This window comes from Hypomesus transpacificus, chromosome 23 (genome assembly GCF_021917145.1).
Source record: "Hypomesus transpacificus isolate Combined female chromosome 23, fHypTra1, whole genome shotgun sequence".
Classification (NCBI taxonomy): Eukaryota; Metazoa; Chordata; class Actinopteri; order Osmeriformes; family Osmeridae; genus Hypomesus; species Hypomesus transpacificus.
Genome location: NC_061082.1, coordinates 3004683 through 3029180, shown reverse-complemented (window position 1 = coordinate 3029180; position 24498 = coordinate 3004683). Strand labels below are relative to the sequence as shown.

At 44.3% G+C, this 24498-nt stretch overlaps 1 protein-coding gene across 1 annotated transcript in view; it reads right to left on the bottom strand.

Moving 5' to 3' along the window:
• The window catches only part of ttn.1 (titin, tandem duplicate 1), a 134321-nt gene that overhangs the window by 1464 nt on the left and 108359 nt on the right, over window positions 1-24498 (bottom strand). The window contains exons 202-237 of the mRNA XM_047047516.1: window positions 24140-24436; window positions 23447-24034; window positions 23037-23339; window positions 22643-22939; window positions 22253-22540; window positions 21817-22116; window positions 21354-21656; window positions 20960-21265; window positions 19094-20860; window positions 18669-18962; window positions 18253-18537; window positions 17835-18134; window positions 15664-17730; window positions 15271-15573; window positions 14766-15071; window positions 14367-14657; window positions 13950-14249; window positions 13536-13841; window positions 13106-13408; window positions 12743-13024; window positions 12040-12633; window positions 11640-11927; window positions 11206-11505; window positions 10810-11112; window positions 10402-10704; window positions 9719-10303; window positions 9256-9558; window positions 8858-9157; window positions 8145-8720; window positions 7713-8018; window positions 7034-7624; window positions 1758-6868; window positions 1486-1642; window positions 758-1290; window positions 516-669; window positions 23-310 (exon numbers count right to left, since the gene is read on the bottom strand). Coding sequence (XP_046903472.1) covers window positions 23-310; window positions 516-669; window positions 758-1290; window positions 1486-1642; window positions 1758-6868; window positions 7034-7624; window positions 7713-8018; window positions 8145-8720; window positions 8858-9157; window positions 9256-9558; window positions 9719-10303; window positions 10402-10704; window positions 10810-11112; window positions 11206-11505; window positions 11640-11927; window positions 12040-12633; window positions 12743-13024; window positions 13106-13408; window positions 13536-13841; window positions 13950-14249; window positions 14367-14657; window positions 14766-15071; window positions 15271-15573; window positions 15664-17730; window positions 17835-18134; window positions 18253-18537; window positions 18669-18962; window positions 19094-20860; window positions 20960-21265; window positions 21354-21656; window positions 21817-22116; window positions 22253-22540; window positions 22643-22939; window positions 23037-23339; window positions 23447-24034; window positions 24140-24436 — 20178 coding nt within the window. The remainder of the gene's footprint in view (window positions 1-22; window positions 311-515; window positions 670-757; window positions 1291-1485; window positions 1643-1757; window positions 6869-7033; window positions 7625-7712; window positions 8019-8144; window positions 8721-8857; window positions 9158-9255; window positions 9559-9718; window positions 10304-10401; window positions 10705-10809; window positions 11113-11205; window positions 11506-11639; window positions 11928-12039; window positions 12634-12742; window positions 13025-13105; window positions 13409-13535; window positions 13842-13949; window positions 14250-14366; window positions 14658-14765; window positions 15072-15270; window positions 15574-15663; window positions 17731-17834; window positions 18135-18252; window positions 18538-18668; window positions 18963-19093; window positions 20861-20959; window positions 21266-21353; window positions 21657-21816; window positions 22117-22252; window positions 22541-22642; window positions 22940-23036; window positions 23340-23446; window positions 24035-24139; window positions 24437-24498) is intronic.

The window sequence follows — 24498 nt, the reverse complement described above, 5'->3', positions numbered from 1 at the left end:
AGAGGTAGCAGTAGCATCTCACCTTTAGACCTCTGTGAGATGGCTCTCACTGAGGAGGCCTCTATATTTGAATGACTGGACATTTCCATTACACTGCTGGAGCTCATTTTTACGATTGATTCAGCTGCCATGGTGGACATGCTTGCAATGGACATGCTCTCAAGTGTAACCTCGGCAGAACTGGAGCTGCTGGAGAAGGCAGTCTGCATGGATGCCATGTGAACTGAAGAGGCTGAGAAAGCGGTATGCAAGCTGGTAGCAGCAGCATTTTGTTCCATAACAAGCATTTGTGCTGGTTCTTCTACAAGAGCTGTGAGAATATCAAATAAAAGTCACATGACGAATTTAAGACAACATTCTGTGTATGCTTTTATACATACACACGTATTAGTTTAAACATATGTTCAAAGCAGCTATTAGTAATAACACATCATTTACATTGAGACAAACTCCAGAAAGCTTTGCATTCATGTAAGCCTGTTGTGTATTAGATGGATAAATCAACTAAAGCTTACCGATGATGTTTAAAGATGCTGTTGCAGAGCATTGTCCATATTGATTCTTGGCTTTTATTGTGTATTTGCCACTGTCTGCAACTGTGGTCTCAGATATCTCCAGTACGTACACATTTTTAGAGCGGCTTATTTGCATGTTTGTTGCCATAGATATCTGTAAAAAGAGAGAAGACTTAGTTTTGTATTATTTCCACAATGGGTAATGTAGCTTTTTTTTTTTACATAAATGTTTGTGTTCTTACTATGATGTTGTCTTTAAGCCACTCCACTTCAGGGGCAGGTGCTCCGGCAATCTCACATGTGAATTTTACACTTTCCCCCTCATTGATGTTCTGGGATCTGGGTTGCACCAGAAATGAGGGGGCATCTGAGATGTTGACACTAACGGTGGTGTCAAACTGGCATTTGACCAGGCCGTGCTCTGTCTTAGCCTCACATGTAATAACCCCTTCTTCCTGTTGACTGACCTCCTTGATAGCCAAAGTGTGGTCATTTCCAGATACACCATATCTGTACTGGTCTGAGTTGGCCAGTTCAACTCCATTCAGGATCCATCTGATGTCTGACGCTGCAGGGATATTAGCTCTTAGTGTGAGAGACTGGCCCACTGTCATTGACATCTGGGTGTGGGAAGCCTTTACTTCTGTGTAAGACTGGATTTCCTCATAAACAATTTCTTTTTCCATAATTTCCTCACAGATTTCTGTTTTTGCGTGATAGGTGGAGCTGGATATTTCTTGAGATTTCTCTGCAAGTGCTGTGGTTTTAGCAGAGGCTAAAATAGAAACAAATGCATGGTTAAGATATAAGGTCCTGTGTACAGTGTTAGAGTAAATTATTATATGATACATTTAGAATTGAAGGATAAAGGAACTTTATATAAGAAGATGATTGACTTAAAATAGAATACATTATTATACATAAATGAAAAACATTTGAACAAATTATTTATAGTAAAAAAAACTCTTACCTTGAACAGTGACGGTGCAGGATGTGGATACAGATCCAGCACTGTTGGTGACCGTGCAATTATAAACACCACTGTCAGAGACCTCAGATTCATATATCTCAAGATATGCTGAGCCTTGCTCCTCAAAGATTTCATATTTCCCACCCTCTGAGAGAGTCTACAAATAAGGAAAGAACAAAGGACATTTAGTTAGATCATTTGTTATCAGCAAATATGCTGGCCATGCAATTATACTATTGTACAATTAATTTAAATGTGGACGTTAAAGCTACCTTTCCATCCTTCATCCAAGAAAATGTTGGTTTTGGATGTCCTGCTACTTTCACTGTCAGCTTGATGATAGAGTCAGAAGCTGCTGTGATGTCATGCAGGTCCACTGAAATGGAAGGCTTGGCTTTCTGCAACCCCATCTGGGTGGGTGACTTCACTGTGGGTGGCGACTTGACTCTTGGGGGCGAACTGATTGGAGACGAACTGATTGGAGACTTGATTCTTCTTGGGGACTTGACCCCTTGAGGAGATTTAACCCGGGGTTCTGGTGAGGTCACTCTGGGAGGAGAGGCCACCACCTTCTCTTTAGACTCTCTGCGACGAATGGTGAGAGTGAAGTGGGCCACCTCTCTGCCCTCTGAGTTCTCAAACACTACCAAGTAGTTGCCTTCATCTGAAAGCTCCACTGAACTGATCTCGAAAGTAGACTCAAGATTAACATGTTGTGCTGAGGTTACATGGTGGCGCTGTGTGGAGGTCACAACCTTTCCTTGATGCAGCCAGGTAACGCTGGGCATTGGTTCTCCATTAGCCTCAGTCACAAATCTAACAGTCTCACCTTCAGACACAGTCAGGGAATGGGGTCTCAAAACGATTGTGGGTGAAAATTTCTTAATTTCAATTTTCTTCTCCACAGTTGCTTTCTTCTCCACAGTTACTTTCTTCTCCTCAGTTTTCATTTGTAAAGATTCCACTTTCTCATGTTTCTCAGTGGAGGATGTTGTTTTGGAGGACACGTGGTAGACTTCTGTCTTGGTCATCTCCGGGACATATGCGGATGGGGGCTCCTCATCTTGTCGACGTGAGGCATAGGTAGAGAACCCTCCTCCAGCCACATCCAGAGTTGCATAGTCAGAAGCCTCGCCCTTTGCGTTGGTGCACACAACACGGTAAGTACCACTATCCTCTGTCTGGCAGTCCATTATCTGAAGAGACAGGACTCCGCTCAAATTAGAAATTCGGTACTTCTTGCTGTCATGGATCTGTATTCCATTATGGTACCACTTGATATCAGCCACAGGCTTTGATTGGACATTTAGAGTGAATTTGGTGTTCTGGCCAAATGGCACACGGTGAGAACGCATTCTTACTGTTACACGTGGCACATGATCAAGGCTGAAAGGCTGCTGAGTGACAACCTCGAATTTACTCTCTGTTGACTTTCTCTCAGATCTCAGAACTGCCTTTCTCGCCTCATATCTGGACATGAAATCAACTTTAGATAAGGTGACATCATGTGAGGCAGTGGAACCTGGGGATTTATGACGGGGCTTTTCAGGGGTTGGGGATCTCTTTCTCTCAGGTTTAGCCTCTGCAGCTGTGGTCTTTTTGACTGCAGGACGTGCGATGGGAACATATGAAGAAGTAAATGAGACAGGAAGATGCTCAGATGTCTCCATTAAAGAACCTTCAGTCACAGTTGACACGTGAACAGTTGTTTTCTCTTTTCTTGTAACTCTTGTTTTTTCCTCAAACTCCATCTGTTTCAACTGACTTTTATAAGAGGTGATTCGCTGTGTTGTTTTGACAGGTCTCAGCATCTCCTGGTCTTCTCTCTCTTCATACACTTTTTGCTTCTGTCTTGGAGGTCTGTGTGTGGCCTTGTCATGGCGCTGGCGAAGGTCGAGGAAACTTGGCCCTGCCTCATACTTGGATGGAACACGATAGGAGTCGTACCTCTGAACCTCTTCACCTTCCTCTTCTTCAGTATATGTCGCGCGCCTTGGAGATGTATGGCGAAGTGAAGACAGCTCAAAGCGCACAGGGCTAAGGCTGGGTGGGGAGGCAGAGAAGCCAAGCTCCAGTTCTTCCTCCAGACGGAGTCTCTGCTCCTCTGTTTGCTTCATGGAGAGATACTCATCAACCGGCAGGAGGAGCTCCTCATCTGAGAGATCCCCAAGAGACCTCCTCCTTATTCTGTGGTAGGCCTCCAATTCAGGGGAAGGAGTGCGGTGCCTTGCAGGCCTCACTGTCTCCAGGTCATCCTGTGTCACTGCTGGAAGGCGCCATTTAGGTTTGTACTGGGTTTTAATCCTTGGCAGAGGCACCTCATAGAATTGTTCCCACCTGGACAGACGGATACGTTTCATCCTCTTCTGTTTGATCTTGTCCATAGGCTCGGGGAACTCATACTGGTCCCGGAGCTTCTTGTACCATTTCATATCAGAGAAGGGAACAAAGTGTTTGATTTCCATATCTTCCTCGAGCGCTGTGGGCCCGACAACACGAGCCGGGGGAACGTCGTATGGCATGCGCAGCCTCTTCTCATCCGCCCTCTTCTTCCTTTCCTCTTTTTCTTTTTGTACTTCAGCCTCCGTCTTCTCACCCTTCTTTGTTGTCACAGCAGGTTTAAACATCGTGGCTGCCTCTCTAATAGCTTGCTGTGCCAGTGGGGGAAGAGGCATGACCTCGGTACCAGAAAGGATCTGTGATAGCCTTACTTTTTTGTCCATTTGTTCTTTTTCAGCTTGTTTCTTTTTGTCCCTGTCACTCACATACTCTTTCTTAACATGGGTGGACCGCTCTACCTTTAGGGTGGCTTGGCAACTGGCAGATCCAGCAGAGTTGGTTGCTGTAACTCTATATACGCCTGAATCTTCAAGTAGAGTGTCTTTCACATGAAGGACAAAGTAGTCCAGGCCTTCATGAACAATTTCAATTGATGGACCAAATGCCAATGGCATGCCATCCTTCTCCCACTTCAGTGTCGGGAGTCCTGACACTCTGATTTCAAATCGGCAATTCTGGCCTTCTCTGCACTCGACATTAGCAAGCAGGCGTTTGAACATGGGCCTCAACGTATTGTCTGCTGGTGCAGGACGGGGAGTCAAAGTGAGACGAGCCTTACAGCTGTCATCGCCATACCTGTTACGAGCCACAACGCTATACTCTGCCTCGTCATCAGACTCCAGGTTGTGAATCACTAACTGATAAAGACCCTTGTCGGTGAGGAAAGTGTACTTTTTGTCATCATCACCAGGAATGAGCTTCTGGCCAGATTTCAGCCACATTACACGTGGTTCAGGGTGCACAGTGATGGTGACGCCGAAGCGGATATCTTCTCCAATGTAAGCTGTGCGGTTAAACAGAGGCAGGGTGAACTCAGGTGGTTTCTGGAGCAGTCTAGCTGTGTCCACTCTGCGTTTCACCTTCTTCACCACACGTGTTGTGAAGTGGTCACGATATGACCTAACTCCATTGACAAAGAGCTCAGCGTAGCCACTGTCCTCACCATACTCATTGACAATCTTGCATCTGTAGGTGCCATCATCAGCTCTGGTGACCCCATTTATAGTTATAGTTGCCAGCCCATCTTCATATTCAATTTCGTACTTGGTACCTGCCTCTAGCTGTCTAACACCACAGTACCATGTGACCTCTGTAGTGCTGTCATAGTTCTCAATGTTGCAAATAAACTTGATATTTTCTTTCTCATCCACGACAACATGACCAATCTGTCCAGCCACTGGGCCATGTTCAAATGGTGCAATCTTCACTTTGGCAACAGAGACACCTCTTTGGGGTCTGATAGCTCCACCGCAGGCAATGCGAGCACCGGAGATAACAGTGCTCCATTCTTTCTTCACCATGGCCTGGTAATATCTCTTGTGCCTAGTGGTGGGAATGATTCTTCCGCTGAGTTGTTCCGGCTGCATTGTCAGCCAAGGATGGCCTAAAGCTTCAGCAGCTGTCATACGATGTTTACGTTCCTTTGTGAGAAGGCGGTCGGTGAAATCTAATGATTCAACACTGACCTGTTTAAAGGCTTCATCTTCGTAATTGTACTCGGCATTTGAAATGCTGTCAATCATTTGCTGGTTAGTTTCAGCAGTGAAGGGGTTGAGTCCACAAAGAAGGATGTATGCAAGGACACCAACTGACCACATGTCAGTGACGGTGCTGACCATATCGGTCTGGTGGATTTCAGGAGCTGCATACTCGGCCGTTGTGTACTGCACCTTGATCTGTTCTCCTGGTGTCAAGCGTCTGGCCTGTCCCAATTCAATGATCTTAATGTTAGTGCTTGTTCTTGTAGTGTACACTATGTTCTCTGGTTTGATGTCAAAGTGACCATAACTTGCACTGTGCAAGAACTCGAGAGCTTCACATATTTGTCTGATGTAGTTGACAATTTCAAGTTCTGTAAGCTCAAAGTCGGCTGTTCCAAGGCGTTCGAATATGTCAACACCTGAGATGAAGTCATAGATCATGACTAATTCTTCAGGGCTATCAAATGATTCATGGAGGCACAGGAAACTCTTGTGCTTTGCCACATTCAGTGTTGCAATTTCTTTTTTGATAATTGCTTGATCTGCTCCCTTCACCTTAACATATTTGGCCATGTATGTCTTCTGAGAGCTAGTCTCAACACAGCGGTGAACAATACCAAACTGTCCTCTTCCCAGCTCCTCAGCAATCATGTATTTTTCATGCACATCCTTAGCATTGGAATGAGGAGCTTTGCGACTTGAAACATATCCAGAATCATCAACTTCCTTGTCATAGCTGAGGACTCTTGATTTGTCTTCCTTTGTCATAACCGGACCGCTTGGCTCTGATGGGGAACTCTGGCCAAACTTATTCTCGGCAATGACTCTGAACTGATAACTAGTTCCTCCAAACAGGTTGACAACAGTGTAGCGAGTATCGCGGGCCTGGGCAACACGTTCCCATCTGTCAGCTGTTGTAGGGCACTTCTCTATGATGTAGCTAGTTACTCTACTGCCACCATCACTTGCTGGGTCAACCCAACTCAGAGACACTGAGTCTCTTGAGACATCACTGGCTTTGAGACCACGTGGAGGATCTGGCACATCTGCAACATCCAGTTCAACTGTCTGTTGGTCAATGCCAAATCTGTTCTTGGCACAAACAATGTAGAACCCAGCATCCTTCCTATCCACACCGTTCGGGAACACCAGTGATGTGAATGATCTAGTGACAATAACTTGATAGTATCCATTGTTGTCAATGAGGTCTTGTCCCTTCTGCCATGTGATGACAGGATCTGGTTTGCCACTGAAAGGAATCTTGATGTTGACCAACTCTCCACGCAGGGCAGGGATGGCCTCCTTATCCTTCAGGTTTTTGGGCAGGTTAATCTTGGCAGGAACTAGAAAAAAATGTTTCATTTAGTTAATGTCAAGAGAAAGTAGTATTATGACCAAATAGAAATGCTGCTTACAAGATTAGTGTCCTGTATTATTGTAAGCCTAAATATGTAAAGATGTTTTAATGCGTAAAGATGTTTTAATGCCACATAAAATTGTTTGCTCACCTTCAACATCAAGAGAGACAGTGGATGAGATAGATCCTCCCTGGTTTGTTGCTCTGATCTGGTATATAGTGGAGTCATCTTCTTCAGTATCAGCAATCACCAGCTGGTGATAGCCTCCCTTGAATTCTTGTACTTTGAGTTTCTTTCCATCAGACTGGATCTCTTTACCACGTTTGAACCATTTGATCACAGGCTTAGGTTGTCCTATAATCTTACAAACAAAGGTAGCATTGCTCTTATATTTGACACTCATGCTTCTCAGCTCCTCTTTGAAGGCGGGAGCACGGACGTCAACAGCTGTCTTTGGAATGATGGGTGCAGACTCTTCACTCCAGTCACTCTCACCGCCGAGATTCTCACACTTAATGCGGAAGATGTACTCTGAGCCCTCCACAAGGCGTTTGACGGAGAAGACGGTTTGGTGGATTTCATCAGTGGTAACAGGAGTCCATTCACCCTTCTTCTCCTTTTTCTCAATGTAGTAACTCTTGATTTTAGAGCCGCCATCAGAGAGAGGAGGTTTCCAAGCGACAACACATGAGACTTTGGTCACTCCGGAGACAACCGGCAGGAGTGGTGGACTAGGTTTAGCTGTGGAGAAAAGCAATTCAGTTAGAAATCACATCCTTTTCTTTTAGTTGTGTTTCTAAATGTTATTTTGGTGTAACGGTCAACATACCCAGCTGGCTCTTGATGAGGATAGGAGCAGATAGTTCTAATGGCTCACTATTTCCATAACGATTCTGAGCATAGACGCGGAAGAAGTAGCCAGCGCTATCAACCAGGTTAGGTACACGGCAGTTGGTGGCAGTGATAGATGATGACACCAGTTCCCACTGTGCCTCTTCCTTGTCCTCACGCTTCTCAACAAGGTAGTTGGTAATCATTGATCCACCGTCATCCTTTGGTGGCTTCCAGCTGATGATTACTGAGTTCTTCAGCAGAGCATCAAGCACAATAGGACCTTCAGGCATTGATGGTTTATCTGAAATGTGCAGAAGAATAAGGTCAGTTCATACACTGGACTGGACCAAGATCTTTTCTTATATGTATTGCATAAACATTGCCTATGAATGCTTGTTGTGTTTTTTAAATCCCCAAATAAACATACCTTGGATTTCAACATTGATTGCAGTGTCAGTTCTGCCAAAGTGGTTGTGCAGTCTGACTCTGTATTTTCCTCCATGTACCCTGCGTTCAACGTTCTTGATCACCAGGTGAGTGTAGTGCTCTGTGTTCTCAATGCTTATGTTCTCGGATGGTTCTACAGTAGAAGCTCCATGGAGCCACATGATCTTTGGCTCAGGGCGTCCGATGTAGACAACATGCAGGCGCAAAGTAGTGCCACGACCTGCATGGTATGTGTTCTTCAATGGGAAGTCAGGGTGGAACTGAGGGGCGGCCTCCAATACCAGAGTACCAGTGGTCTCCGCCTCACCTGCGTCATTGACAGCCTTGCATGTGTATTCACCCTCATCCTCTTGCTGGTCTGTCGTTATACTCAGGGAGTGGTTGCGACCATCAGAGCTCATCTCATATTTACGAGACTCTATGATCTCCTTACCGGCCTTGTACCATTTGATCTCAGGAACGGGCCTGCCAATAATCTGGCATTTCATAACTCCTGGTTGTCCAAGTTTTGTTGTTACTTCATCCATTTCTTTCCTAAGGCTTGGTTGAGTTCCAACTGTTGACAGAGAGTGGTACATAACTGTTAGTGGAATTCAATACAATGCAAATGATGCCTTCATTCAACATAATTAATATTCAGCAATACATTAACAGTTACACAAATTGCTGTGCACATTATCATGTTTTACGTACCACTGAGTTTAGTTTTGATACATGTAGCTGTTCTGCGTGGTCGGCTGATTCCGGTTTCATTTTCAGCAAACACTCTGAACTCATACTCAGTGGCCTCAGCAAGACCAGCCATTGTGAACTCTTTCTCCTTCAGACGCTGTTTGTTGCACTTCTTCCATGTGCTCTCTGTAGACTTCCTGTACTCCACCCAGTAACCCAGGATCTCTTTTCCACCATCACATTCTGGCACCTTCCAGCGGATGGCAATGTTGTTGTTTGCAACACTGACTGTGTCGATCTCACCGGGTTGGCTTGGTTTGTCTAGAACAACACACAGAGGAAAGTGTAAAAGCACTGTAGCGCAATGTCTATTTAAACACAAAAATGATCACACTTAAAGTTTGCACGCGGTAACTCACCAAATGGATCTTTGCATGTGACTGAGTCAGATGCAGGTCCGGCTTCACTCTGTCCAATGAGATTGACAGCAATGACGCGGAACTGGTACTCAGCGTCAGGGGTAAGACGAGGCACAGTGAACATGGTCGAGACCACTTTGGTCTCGTGACGAACCCAGGTCTCAGAGGACACTTCTTTGTACTCAACAATGTACCCAGTGATGCCAGAACCACCATCATCCTTTGGCCTGGACCAGGAGAGAGCAACTGAGCTCTTTGTGACATCCATGATCTCTGGTTGAGTGCTTGGAGATTCAGGAGGACCTGATTATAGTAGAAAATAGCACAGTTAGCATTAAGGTAGCCTTTATTCCTTGCTACATATTCTTACTCCCCATTGTTTAAAAGGTGGGCTATACATTTGACAGTGTGTATTGCCAATACTGAATAAAGAACTGATAAATGCTGTGAAAGATGTACTCACACAATGGAGTCTTTGGTATGATTGCTTTGTCTGACTTCAAAGATTCGCTGATGCCATATTGGTTCTCTGCTGTCACCTTGAAGTGATACTTAACACCTTCCTGCAGTCCCTTGACCAACAGGTGTGTGTCGACAACCCTGGTATCCACGGTGTACCATGCCACTCTGGAAGACTCACGTCTCTCAACAATGTATCCTAAGAGTTCTGTTCCACCGTTGTCTTTGGGGGTTGTCCAGCTAACTCTGACAGAGTTGGCTTGAATGTCATCAAATTTGAGCGGGCCTTCAGGAGCGCTAGGGCGTCCGATGACGTTCACCTTGATGTGAGCAACCTTCTTCCCAACCCTGTTCTCCAACTTAAGGTCGTAAACACCTGAGTCGCTCCTCTCTGCATCCTTGATCACAAGCTCAGTGACGTCTTCAGAAGAAACAAACATGGCCTTCTCAGCAACATCTGAGCCATCCTTGGTCCACTTGCATGTAGGGACTGGTTTACCCTTGACAGGCACAGAGAGTCTGACAACTCCTCCTTGCCTGACCACATATACAGCCTTGTATTTAAGCTCCAGGTCATAATCAGGAGATTCTGCAAAATAAAAAAAGGGTTTGAAGAGCAACTTTCCCAAATGACATGAAGAAAATAAATGTCTAAAGCCATGCTGTATTTTGTGCATATGTTCTCACCAAGCATCTCTGTGATTTTGATGGTTCCTGGTACTTCAGCGGGCTCTCCAGATCCGCCGGCATTGCAGGCCAATACACGGAACTTGAATTCTTCTCCTTGGGGCATTTTTGTCAGTGTATATTCACAGATCAGAGACGGAGTTGTATTGCATTTAATCCAGTTCAGCTGGCCGACCTTCTGCATCTCAATCAGGTAGCCTGAAACCTTGGCATCTCCCTCATCATCAGGTGGACTCCAGGCCAGAGACACAGAGGACTTTGTGGTATCTGTGATTCTGGGGTTCTGGGGTGAGCCCGGTGGATCTGTGATAGTAAAACATTATGAATTTATTTGATTATATTATTAGTAGTTTAGTTAATTGTTTGCTTTAGAAGCGTTAACATTTTTCATTAATTGTATCTTCTTACCAATGGGGTCAGTTGCCACTGCTGGTTTTGAGACAAGGCTGGGTTTGCCAACTCCTCTGGCATTTATGGCTGTGACTCTGTGTTCATACTCCAAGCCTTCGATCAGATCTGTAGATCTGTATCGGGTCATTGTTACTGGGTTCTTGTTGGCACGCACCCATCTGTCAGACCTGACCTCCTTGCGTTCAATGATATATCCGGACACTTCTGATCCACCATCTTCTTCTGGTGGGAGCCATGCTACGGTCATGCCATCACGAGACACATCAAACACTGTTGGCCTGCCAGGAGGTCCAGGAATGTCTGTAGATAAGAAAATAAACATTTTTGTCACTCTTCAGTTTGAATAACACAGCCAAATGTATAAATAAAATGAGTTGATATCAAGGTTCTTACTCGTTGAACTCTTGCATACAGCAATCTCGGATTGCAAGAATGATCCAGTGCCAAAGCGATTGATTGCGGCTGCACGGAACACATATTCATCGCCCTCTGTGAGTTTTTCGAACTTATACTGGGCCCTGCTAACAGAATCACAGACTGGCACCCATCCAGGACGATGAGCATCACGCTGCTCAACAGTGTAGCCACTGATTGGAGCGCCTCCATCCCTCTCCGGAGGATCCCAACTGCATGTCACTGAGGTTGCATCAATCTCATCAATCCTCATTGGTCCCTTAGGTTCATCAGGTTTGTCTAGTAAATAGAAGCACAATAAAGAACATTGCAGCATTACGTTATAGTAATATAAAGTTATTCTATAACGCTCCTCCCCTATCCACCTGCTATGCAAATGTATTTTGTTATTGCTACTATGTAAAGGTACTTACCAAGAATAATGACTTTGATAGTTTCTGTGATGACTCCAGTGATGTTCTTTACTTCCAGATTATATTTGCCAGTGTCATCAATGGTTGTATTAAGCACAGTCAACTTAGAGAACTTTCCCGTGCTTTGAATCTTAACACGGTCAGTGACTTTCAACTTTGTGTCTGCAAAGTACCATGAGCAAATGGGTGGGGGTCTTCCAATGATTGGCAAGTCCAGCTCAAGTGGTTTTCCAGCAGGAACATTAACAACCTTCTGAGGAATGCTCGAGAAATCAACCTTGGGTAGAACTGTGAAGGAGAAAACATGTTATGTAGACACGTGGCTTTAAAATGCATTCATATTCTTTATTAGGATTGTTTGTATTCATTTATATGCATATGTTTGTATTGAAAACTATACCCCGTTGTTCTTGGACTGTAACAGCTGTTACAATCTCCTTCGGCTCACTAGCTCCCCTGCTGTTAACAGCTCTGATTCTGAACAGATACTGTTCATTCTCATTCAGAGAGTTGATAGTGTATTCCAAGTCAGTTATCTTCATGGTTGCCACCTTCATCCATTTGTCAGTGCCAAATTTGCAGGCTTCGATGACATAGGCTGTGAGTCTGCTGCCACCATCATGCTCTGGTTTCTCCCATCCAAGTGTTACTGAGGACTTGGTGACATCCACCATCTCTAATTTGCTTGGAGGCAGGGGTACTTCACATGCCAACACAACATCAGGTGTTTCACATGGCTCTCCCACTCCATAAAGATTCTCTGGTAAGACTCTGAAGTAATACATCAGTCCCTCCATGAGTCCAGTGATCTTATAGGATGTCTTGCTGCACTTGGATGTCACTGTTTTGTAGGCTCTCATTGATGCTTCACGCCTCTCAATGATGTAGTTGTTCACTGGGGCCCCACCATCCACAGTTGGGGGATCCCATGCAATGAGGGCAGACTCATTTGTGAGCTCCTTGATCTGAATTGGTCCTGTTGGACCAGGAGTGTCTGAATAGGAGAGCAGATTTACAGTTAATCATCTGTCCACTACTGATCCCTATCTACAAAAATATAAGACATTTAATTTACAGAATATATAAAGCATGACAAGTCTCACCATAGATTTTGACAACAATAGTAGCAGATGTCTTGCCAGACTCATTCTCTGCATCAATGGTGTATTTGCCTGCATCATAGCGATGCACTTTGTCAATAATGAGAGTTGTAGAGGAATTTGTGACTTCAATGAAACCACGGTTATGGAGGTCAACATCTGGCTTGCTCCAGGTGATGGAAGGAATGGGTCTTCCAGTTACATTGACAACTAATTTGAGGATGCCTCCTGCTCTCAGGCAGATGGTCTTTTTGAGATCATCATGCATCTCCAGGTCAGGTGTTTCTATAAGACAAAACATACAGTTAACCATCCCACATGAACACTGTTTGATTCTTTAAATGTACATGAAAAAAGGAAACTCACCAATTTTCTCAGTTGCCTCTGTCTCTGCACAGGGTTCACTGAAGTCTCCAGTTCCATTGACATTGACTCCAGCAACTCTGAAACAGTATTTCTTTCCAGTTGTAAGACCAGTAGCAACATGTTCTGTGCCTCGCAGAGTCTTTTCATGGACCTTGGTCCATTCCTCAGCTCCCTCTTCCTGCTTCTCCAGAAGATAGCCTAGGACATCGGCGCCTCCGTCCTCAACTGGTCGGGACCAGGCTAAGCTGATGCTGTCCTTGGTGGTGTCTGTGATGCGGGGGATTGATGGAGGAGCAGGGGTACCTGATGGATGCAAGCACAAAGTAAATACTTTGCACAAATTCAATATTCATTCTGCTCAAGGGAACAAGGACTACAGTTAAGACTCATTTCAGCAACAATGCTCTGTACATTAGTAATGGAAACTTACATGTCGGCACCCTGCAGACAACATAGAGAGACAACTCGCTCGGTTCACTCTCGCCAGCCTTGTTTATGGCTGTCACACGGAACTGGTAGGTGTTTCCCTCTACGAGGCCTGAGACCTTCAGGCATGTGTCCAGAAACGCTGAATCTCTGTTCACCTTGATCCACCTGGCACTCTTTTTCTCATGCTTCTCGACGAGGTAATGGGTAATCTCACTACCACCATCGTTCTCTGATTTCAGCCACTCAATGGTAACAAAGTCCTTCCCAACAGCTAGAATCTCGGGTACTCCCGGTGGAGATGGCACAGCTACAATATGACAGAATACATTTAAGTCAACTATTTTAGCAGCAATAAACAAAAATTAGGTGTCTCTTGATGCCTCAAATTTTCAAGTCGATAGACAATTAGACTTACTGAATGTGTTTCTGGCAATGACAAGCTCAGACTGGAGAAGAACACCACTGCCATACTTGTTGACTCCTCTCACACGGAAGAGGTACTCTGTGTTTTTAAACAGTCTGGTGATGTCACAGGTCAATGCCTTGCACTCAGCATCCATAACCACCCAATTGAGCCTGTTGGTGTCACGTCTCTCAACAATGTAGTGGGACACAGCATCTCCACCATCCTCAAGAGGAGGCTTCCAGGACAGCGTACATGACTCTTGTGTAATTTTGCTGATGGCAATCGCACCCTCGCAAACTCCAGGTGTATCTAGAAGCAGGACGGACCAGGTTAATCATAATAATTCAAGTTGTATGTCATGTATCTTTTTATGTTAACTCTTTATGTCTTTTGTGTGCTTTTTTTCAACTCCATTTGAATACTTACCAAGTACTTTCACATTAACCTCTGCTGTCTTGACCCCACTGGCATTCTTGACAGTGAGAATGTACTTTCCAGTGTCATCTCTATCACAGAACTTGATGATGGCCATTGCTCTGGTGCTTGTGTACTGCAGAGAGTACTTCTCACACAGCTCCAGATCCTTATCTCCCTTGGCCCATGAGGCTTTGGGATTAGGTCTGCCACCAACAGCAGCATCCAAAACTAGGTCTGACCCAGCTCTGACAGTAACAGTGTCTGCCAGAAGTTTGCTGTCCAAGTCTGCCTTTGGTGGAGCTGTGAGTGAAAAAGAAAGGCATTTAGGGAAATTATTATTGACTTTATTTGGCATTTATAACCCCCCCCCCCCAAATGTTTGGGATCACAAATTGAGTTGTATCTTACAATATTCAGATTTGCATGTCACAGGGCCGGTGGACGCAGATGGAATGCTGAAAACTTGACCAGCATTCTTAGCGATGACACGGAATTCATAGACCTCTCCCTCTCCCAGGGCTGTGATAGTGAAGTTATTATCTGTCACGTTGGTGTAGTTACACTTCAGCCAGCGGCCTTCTCCAGTGATGGAGTACGGCTTACGCTCAACAATGTAACCGACAATAGGACAACCACCATCATTCAGAGGGGTAGACCATTTGATGGACACAGTAGATCCTGACACATTTGTAACTTCTGGTTTACCAGGAGGGTCTGGGGACAATAGAAATATTATTTAGAAATAGAACAGACTTTCTTTCAGTTAAATTTATTTTCTGCACTGTTTGCACTTGGGTGTTCAAATCACAAATGACTTTTGAGCTATAATAATAACTGAATACATAATTTGAGACAATAATCACATAATCCTAAACATAAGTGCAATTTATGTATTTTATCTGATTGGACTCACCAACTGGGTTCTGAGCCACTGTTCTCTTCGATGCCTCACTGGCTTTGCTCAGGCCAGCACTATTCATTGCATAGATTCTGAACTGGTACTCCAAGCCTTCCACCAGCCCCTCTACTTTGTAGTAGCACTCGAAGCATGGGATCTTGTTCTCCCTCACCCACAGGATAATGTTACTCTCCTTCTTCTCTATCCAGTAGCCTGTCACTTTGCTGCCACCATCTTGGAAAGGCTCCTCCCACTTGATGCTCATGCTGTTAGATGTCACGCCAAACACCTCAGGTCTTGTTGGTGGACCAGGAGGTACTGTAAAGAGAAAGAAATAACTTATTTTAGGTCTAAACGTTTTAATCATAACTATTTATACAGTATAGAAGATAATAAAGTTACACTCACCAAATGGATGCTCAGCAACAATCGTCTCAGACTCGGTAGACTTGCTTACACCAAATCTGTTTTCAGCACAGACACGGAAAGTGTACTGCATGTATTTGGTCAAGTGTGAGACAACCAGTGATGTGCGTTTCACACTGGAATTGATCAGCTGCCAGGCAGTGGAGCCAGATTCACGCTTTTCAACAATGTAGTTTGTGATATCGGTTCCACCGTCATCCTCTGGTTCTTCCCAGTTCAGCACACAGGACACAGAGGTGATGTTTGTGATCTCAATGGGCCCGGTGGGGGGACTAGGTCTTCCAATTACATTAACATTCACAGTGAAAGTCTTTGTACCGGCTACATTCTCTAGGGTAAGGAAGTATTTACCACCATCACCCCTCATGGCTTCTTTGACTGATATTGTTGTCCTGTCCTTTGTTGTAGTGATAGATACCCTGTCTGAATTCTTCAGCCTCATCTCCTCAAGCTTCCAGATGACCTTAGGAGCTGGTCTGCCAGTGATGGGAACATCAATTGTGAAGGTGCCACTGTTCTTACATGTGATCAGCTGGTTAGTGATTTCACTGAGGTCAGCGGTAGGCTCAATTCGTGGCTCTTTGATAAGAACAGAAGCCATGGTTTCTTTTGGCTCACTAAATCCTGCTTCATTCTTTGCTTTCACACGGAAATCATATTCTGCACCCATACCTAAATTTTCAATCACCATGCTCAGATTCTTGGTTTTGTTACAAACCATCCAGTTATCTGTGCCCTTGGCTTTGGCCTCAACAACATAGCACTGGATACGACTACCACCATCATGCTCAGGCTTCAACCAACCCAGGGTTGCAGAAGTATCAGTGGTGTCCAGAATGTCTAGTCTCTTCGGTGATGCAGGTTCTGCAGTGGCAACAATTGGATCTGGCTTTTCATAAGCCTCACCAATACCATTCTGGTTTTCTGCCGCAACTCTGAAAAAGTATGGGACGCCCTCTAGCAGATCACTTATTCTGAGTATCAGCTGAGTGCACTTGCCTCCAGACTGTTGCCAAGTACGGCGGCTAGCCTCACGCCTCTCCACAATGTAATGATGAATGCGGGCTCCGCCATCGTTAGTGGGAGGTTCCCAGACCAGTGTGAGAGCTCCTCTGGAGACTTCCTTGAAGATCAGAGATACTGGAGGTCCAGGAGTGTCCATCACCTTCACAGTGAATGTAATATCCTTAGTGCCACCACTGTTTTCAAGGGTAATGGTGTATTTACCAGAGTCATATCTAGTGCAGTTCTCAATCGTCAAAGTACTGGTGTTCTCTGTTGTAATGATTTCTGTCATGACTCCAAGCTCTCCATCCTCCTTAACCCATTGTGCTGTGGGAGTTGGTTTTCCCCTGAAGGCTACTTGGAGACAGACAGTATCTCCATTCTTCACAATGTGTGTCTGTTTGAAGCTGGCATCAATATCAACAATAGGTGCTGTTTGTCTGTCCACTGCCTGTGCTGGTTCAGGGATTTCTTGTTCCTCTCCTCTACCAATATAGTTGACAGCAGCAACACGGAACTTGTATTCTGCGCCAGTCTCCAAACCACTTGTGACGTACATAGTTTCAACGCAGAGCTCTTCATTTACTCTGTGCCATTCCTCCTCGTCTCCTTTGCACATTTCAATGATGTAACCCAGAATTTCCATGCCACCGTCATCCGCAGGCCTGGTCCATTCCAGACTGATGGATGTATTTGTAGAATCGCTTACATTTACTATAGATGGAGCGCATGGAATATCCCTGGGCTCGCTGGCTTTAATGGCCATGGATATGTTGCTAGGAGCTCCAATACCAGCGTCGTTTACTGCCATCACTCGGAACTCGTACTCCATATCTTCAGTCAAATGGACTACTTTGTGACCAGTCTCAACGATAGGCTTTTTGGTCTTGACCTTTGACCAGCGAACTGTCTTCTTCTCACGTTTCTCCACAATATAGCTTTGGATTGGATTTCCTCCATCTGAGGTGGGAGGTGTCCATGCCAGTGTGATACTTTCACCTGTGACTTCAGTTGAGTCGGGAGTGCCAGGGGCATCTGGAACAGCTATAGGTAACACAATTACAAAATTGTCAGCCAACACTATGAGGTACAAAATAACTTGAATATTGTTGCTTTAAAGTCAGAATAATATTTTCATTCAAACTTACTGTATTGCATCTGGGCAATGATGGGGCTGGACTCTATAGGTCTGCCTACTCCAACGTTGTTGACAGCAGAAACCCTGAACTGGTACTCATTAGTCTTGATCAGCTTGGATGCATTGTACGTGCTGCCCTCACAACGATCTGTGACAAGCGCCCATGAAATCTTTGAAGTCTCGCGCTTCTCGACAATGTAATGAGTAATGTCAGAGCAGCCATCATTCTCAGGTGGGTTCCAGGAGAGTGTTACTTTTCCTTCAGAGATATTGGAAAATGTGATGGGTCCCACTGGCTCTCCAGGTGTATCTAAATCACGGGGAGAACAGAATAGAAGATTTAATGTAAGGAAGCTACCCTGTGTGAAATAAGACAAGAAAACATCATAGTCCAGTTTGTGTGCTTAGAAAATTTTACAAAAACGTACCAAGGACTTGGACATTAATGTCCTCTTTCTTCTCCCCGGAGCTGTTGGTGGCTTCCACAGTGTACATACCACGGTAACTGCGGTCAGCGTCACGTACAAACAGTGTGCTTGATCCAGCGATTGTAATGATGTCCATCATCTTTTTGGTAATCTCAATACCATCTCTGTACCACACAATCTTGGGAGATGGGCGTCCAGTAATGCTAACCTTAAGCCTGATGTTATCTCCTGCCTTGACCGTGAGACCTTCAAAGTACTCAGGTCCAAACTCAAGTTGTGGTGCAACTGAAAAAGCAACAAGGGATAAATGTAAGGGAATAGTGGTAGAAGCTGTTTAGTTTTTTTTTTTTTTGTAGTAGTGTAAACCATGCAAATAACTTGGCATTGTTTAAAACCAAAATACTGTATTAACTTACCACTTTCATCTCTGACGACAATGTAGCCAGATGACTGAGAAGGTGGACTCACAGTGCCGATTGCATTTCTTGCAATCACTCTGAATTCATAGCGTTCGTTACATGCCAAACCAGCCACTGTGAAGTTGCACTCGTGAACATTCGTGAAGTTGCTCTTCAGCCAGCGTCCCTTTCCTTGACGTTTCTCAACATTGTAGGAAGTGATTTTGCTTCCGCCATCATGCTTGGGTGCATCCCATTTGAGTGACACTGAATTACTAGTAACATCAGTGTAGTCAGGCTGGCCAGGGGCATCTGAAACAGAAACAGGACTGGATTTACATTTCAGCTCATTGAATATTTTTCATATACTGACAAATACACATACATAATGATTAAATGAATATGCATATGTTCCACTATTTTTTGTCTAAATTAGGACTTACCAACAGGAGAGACAGCCATGGTGTAGTTGCTTTCATCACTAAAACGACTGAGTCCAGAATCATTCTTTGCGTAGACTCTGAACTGATACTCGAGACCCTCAATAAGGCCAAGGATCCTGTAGTCCCTTTCAGTAATCAGAACTGTGTTGACCTTCTGCCACATAACGCTGTTCTTCTCCTTCTTGTCAACATTGTAGCCTTGGATGGGTGTGCCACCATCATAGATGGGGGTCTCCCACTGAATAGTCATACCATCATTGGTCACGTTGTATACCACTGGTTTTCCCGGTGGGCCCGGTGGTCTGAACTGATGTTTGGCAATGACAGTCTGAGATATGAGTGGCTCACTGACTCCAAACCTGTTCTCAGCACGCACTCTGAACTGATATTGTGTTCCTTTGATCAGATTGGGTATGTTGAAGGACGTTTCAGTCACACTGGAGCAAGCCATCTTCCAGACTGTCTGAGCAGTGTCGAGTTTTTCCACACTGTAGCATGTAATTTCTCCACCGCCATCATCATTTGGCTCCTCCCAGGAGATCCTGATGCTCTCTGCTCTAACCTCATCCAGGTTAATAGGTCCAATAGGTTTGGATGGTGGTCCAAGAGTGATGACATGAATGTGGAAGGACTTCCTGTTAATCTTGTTATCCAGGGTTAATGTGTATTTACCTTCATTTTCTTTCTTCACATTCTTGATCATGAGAATTGCTTTATTTTCTGTCTTCTTGAAACGCACCTGCTCACTCTCCTTTAGAGGCAGATTATCCTTTAGCCAGTAAATACCTGGTTTGGGTTTGCCCTTATATGGCAATTCAATATGCACGTTGTGACCCAAGCGAACGTTTACACGACTACCTGGATAGCCATCAAGACAGGCCTCTGGTGTAATGATAAAGTCTTTGACCTGGATCGATTTAATTTCCACAAAGTCACTCTGACCTTTCTCATTTTTGGAACACACTCTGAAGTCCATATGTGCGAACTCTTTCAGTTTTTTGACCTCATATTCACATTGTTTGCTGGTGCCAGCTGCTGCCCATTCCTCTTCGTCTTTGAGTTTCTTCTCAATGACATAGTCACTGATGATGCTGCCACCATCGTAGTCAGGCTTCACCCATTGTAGTGTGACAGATGACTTTGAAGAGTCCTTCATTGACAGCTCTTTGATTGGACCAGGAGATTCTGTCGCTTTCACTGGTTCAGCTGTATCGCAAGAATCGCCCACACCGTTTTCATTCTCGGCTAACACACGGAAGAAGAAAGATGTCTTCTCTGACAGATCTTCAATGGTGTATGTTGTATCTGTGCATTTGTTGGTCACACTAGAGTAAGATCTTTTTGATGAGTCTCTCTTCTCTACAATGTAGTTGGTAATTTCCGCACCACCATCAAGTAGAGGGGCTTCCCAACAAAGACTGACTTTGCCACGAGTAACTTCCTTCAACACTAGGTTCCTGCAGGCAGATGGTGAGTCTTGAACCTTCACAGACAAGGTCAGTGTTTTGGGCTCTCCTACGCCATTCTCAATCTTTACTGTATATTTTCCAGTGTCATTCCTGGTAACTTCAGACATAATTAGTACTGATGTTGTATCAGTGTTGTGAATGATATATTTGGGATTACTGTCAAGGCACTCTTCTCCCTTTGACCATGAAGCCGTAGGTGCAGGTCTGCCTTTAAGAGGAACCATGATTTCCACATCTTTTCCTGCCTTAACAATGTAATGAGTTCTCATGGCAACATCTGGATCAACTTGAGCCTCCTCTGTAAAGAACAAGATAAGGATGTCAGATATAAAATAAGCATGAGAGACATGAAACATAACATTTTTATAATGAAGTTCTCAGAAGTGCATTAACTGACCCAGGATATCCTTAGCTTGCACAGGCTCAGTCATCTCAAGGGGTTCTCCACGGCCTGCAGAGTTGATTGCTGATACGCGGAAGAAGTAGTTCACATCAGGTTTGAGGTCGTGGGCTATATACTCTGCAGTCCTCACTTCTCCTTTGGCGCTGATGACTGTCCATTCCTCTTCACCCTCCACCAGTTTCTCAACTACATAGCTGATGATTTCACTGCCTCCGTCCCACTCTGGTTTTGACCACCCAAGGGTGATGGACGTCTTGGTAGAGTCAACCACTTTGAGCTTGCAAGGCTCATCTGGTGGATCTAATGAACAAAATGCATTTAGATACAGGTAGGTCTGCATAAATCTCTTGTGGTAGTTCAACATGTTGATCTAGAAAATTCTGCTTACCAACTGGATCAGCTGCCTTGTAGTAATCAGACACATCGGAGAAGGGGCCCTCTCCAGCCTTGTTAATGGCACACACTCTGTACTGATACTCATTCCCTTCTGTCAGGTGGAACACCTTCTGAGTAATGTCGCTGATTGGATCTTTGAAGACCTTAATCCAGCGAAGACTTTTCTTGTCACGTCTCTCCAGGTAGTAACCTGTCACTGGACTTCCACCATCCACACCTGGTTTGTTCCACACGACTACCATAGATGACTTTGTGGTAGTATTCACCTCAGGAGTGGCAGGCTGTCCTGGTGTTACTGTGAAATAGACATTGAAGGAACATTGCACAATAAATAATACATTCCTTTGAAGATGTTTTATAAACTGTAGGGACACAAATTTCATGAGGTTGTGTAAAATATACCTGCAAAAATTATGTTTCCAATGTAAATCCAAATTACTTTTAGTTCCACTTACCAAAGGCATTCTTGGCAAAGACTGTCTCAGACTCGAGAGGCTCTCCAATTCCAAACTTGTTGACCCCCATCACACGGAACACATATTCACTCCCTCTCACTAGCTTCTGGACAGTGGCACAACAATCAGTCATCTCATCGGAGACAGTGGACCACACCACTCTGCTGGTCTCACGTCTTTCCACAACATAATGGGTGACTTTAGCACCACCCTCATCTGTGACTGGCGCCCAACTGAAAATAATCTTGTCTGCCGTAACTGTGTTAAACTGAATGATTCCTGGTGGTGGTCCTGGTTTGTCTGTTGATAAGAAGAAGTTTCACATCAAAACAAAATCTCAAATAAAAGATTCTCAGTCCATTTAGAACAAATATATACGTAGAAACTGTTAACAATTATAATTTAGTTGAATTCATCATTCATCATGTAGAAATACCTAGAATTTGTATCCTGATGGAGGCCGATGCTGAGCCTAGAACATTCCTGATCCTGATTTCATATGTGCCAGTGTTAAAGCGAGTGGCATCCTTGATAAGAATACTAGATGTGTCTGTTGTATTCTCAATAGACAGCGCAGAGCTTGACACCAGTTCCTTTCCATCCTTGCACCATTCAATTGCAGGCAAAGGTTTTGCAAGAAGTCCAACTCTGATCTTCACAGAGGCTCCAGCTTTGTATTGCACAACATCCAAATATTCTGGTGGGAGGTCGATTGCTGGGGCACCTGAACAATCAAAAAGTAGCTCATTAACAAAAACATTTTGGGGGACAGAGCATAGTAATACATAACGACAGCACACCTGAAAAACAATTAACTAGCTCTTACCACTTGAATCAATACAGGTTACTGGGCCAGCAACAAGAGATGGATTACTGACGGATCCAACTGCATTCTTTGCAAACACTCTGAACTCATAGGCTTCATCTTGTGTAAGTCCTGATGCAATGAAGCCCATTTCAATGATGTTGGTAAAGTTGGCCTTTGTCCATCTGCCATTGGGGGCATCTCTCCTCTCTACGCTGTAGCCTGTAATCTTGCTGCCGCCATCATAGGGAGGTCTCTGCCAGACCAGGCTGACAGAGTTCTTAGTGACTTCAGAGATTTGAACATTTGCAGGGGGCTCTGGAAAAAAAAATTATGTTCATTAGGCATGGTACATGGTACAGTGAGGTCATACAAAATTAAGTGACAAATTATTTGTGATTTTCAAAATATTTACCACAAGCATCAATTGCAAGCACTTCCTCAGATGTCTTGCTCATCTTTCCAATACCAGCTGCATTTTCTGCTGCAACCTTAAACTCATAGATGAGACCAGGGCAAATATTTGTAACTCTCCACTGTGTGCCAGCTATCGCAGTTTTGTTGACCTTCTGCCACAACATGCTGCTTCTCTCTTTCATCTGTAAGTGGTAACCAATGACAGTGTTTCCACCATCCATAACAGGCTCATTCCAGTTGATGGTGAGACTCTCTCTGGACACAGAGGTCAACCATGGGGTAGAAGGAGGTCCAGGGATGGCTGTAAAAGACAAAAGAAAAGTTAGAAGGCCTTTTTTCTTCAGCTTACAGGGCAAACATTAAACTATCAGATGGTAATTGCATAGTAAAAAATAAAAAGTCACTTACTGTATGGAAGCTTGACTGTGATTGGTGGGGTGTCAATATGGTTGCTGATACCTAAACGGTTCTCAGCCTTAATTCTGAACTGATACTCTTCTCCTTTAGTGAGCTTGGTGACTTTAATTAGGTTTCTTGCTACTGAAGATGACACTTCGGTCCAAGCAGGAGTGCTTGTTTCACGTCGAAGTACAATGTAATTGGTGACTGGGCTGCCACCACTGTAAACAGGAGGAGCCCATTTGAGACAGACTGTCGTCTCCCTTATTTCTCCAACCTCAACTGGGCCAACTGGAGGTCCAGGTCTGTCTAGTACAACAATGTTAGTAAATATCTTGGTGGTGCCACTTGTGTTGGAGGCAGTGATGTCATATTTGCCTGCATCACTTGCAGTGCTTTCATTGAGAGTGATGATGAGGCTGTTGGCGGTCACATCCGCGATGAGCCTCTTGCTTGCTTTAATAACAACATTGTTCTTTGATAGAACAACTTTGGGCATAGGTTTGCCAGTGAGAGGGAGCTCAAAAGTCAAGTTTGATCCAGCTCTTACATATACTGTATTCCTGGGATAGTTCTTCAAATCAAATTCTGGGGCCTCTGTTGAAGGACATTTTTGTTATCAGTAGTTATAAGATGCTGGTAAGATTTATTAATATAAAAAATGGGATACAGAATTATATCTAATACAAATAAAAAACTTACCCAGTTGATCTTTTACGACAACAGGGACAATCATCTCTTTGGGTTCACTGAGTCCAGCATGATTCTCAGCGCGAACTCTGAAGAAGTATTCACCATGTTCCCGCAGACTTTTGATTGTGTAGGTATTTGTCTTCACCACGGCACACTTCACCCACTTTGTCTGTCCTTTTTCCAGAGCATCAATGAGGTAGCTTGTTACTCTGCTTCCACCATCATGCTCTGGTTTGGACCATGCAATTGTGATGCTATCCTTGGTCACCTCCGTGGCCCCAAGTCTAGTAGGTGCACTTGGCTTTTCTGTAAATGATAACGATACAGGTTAGCAAAATCATGTCACCCAGGAGTTCAAGGCAGATTTC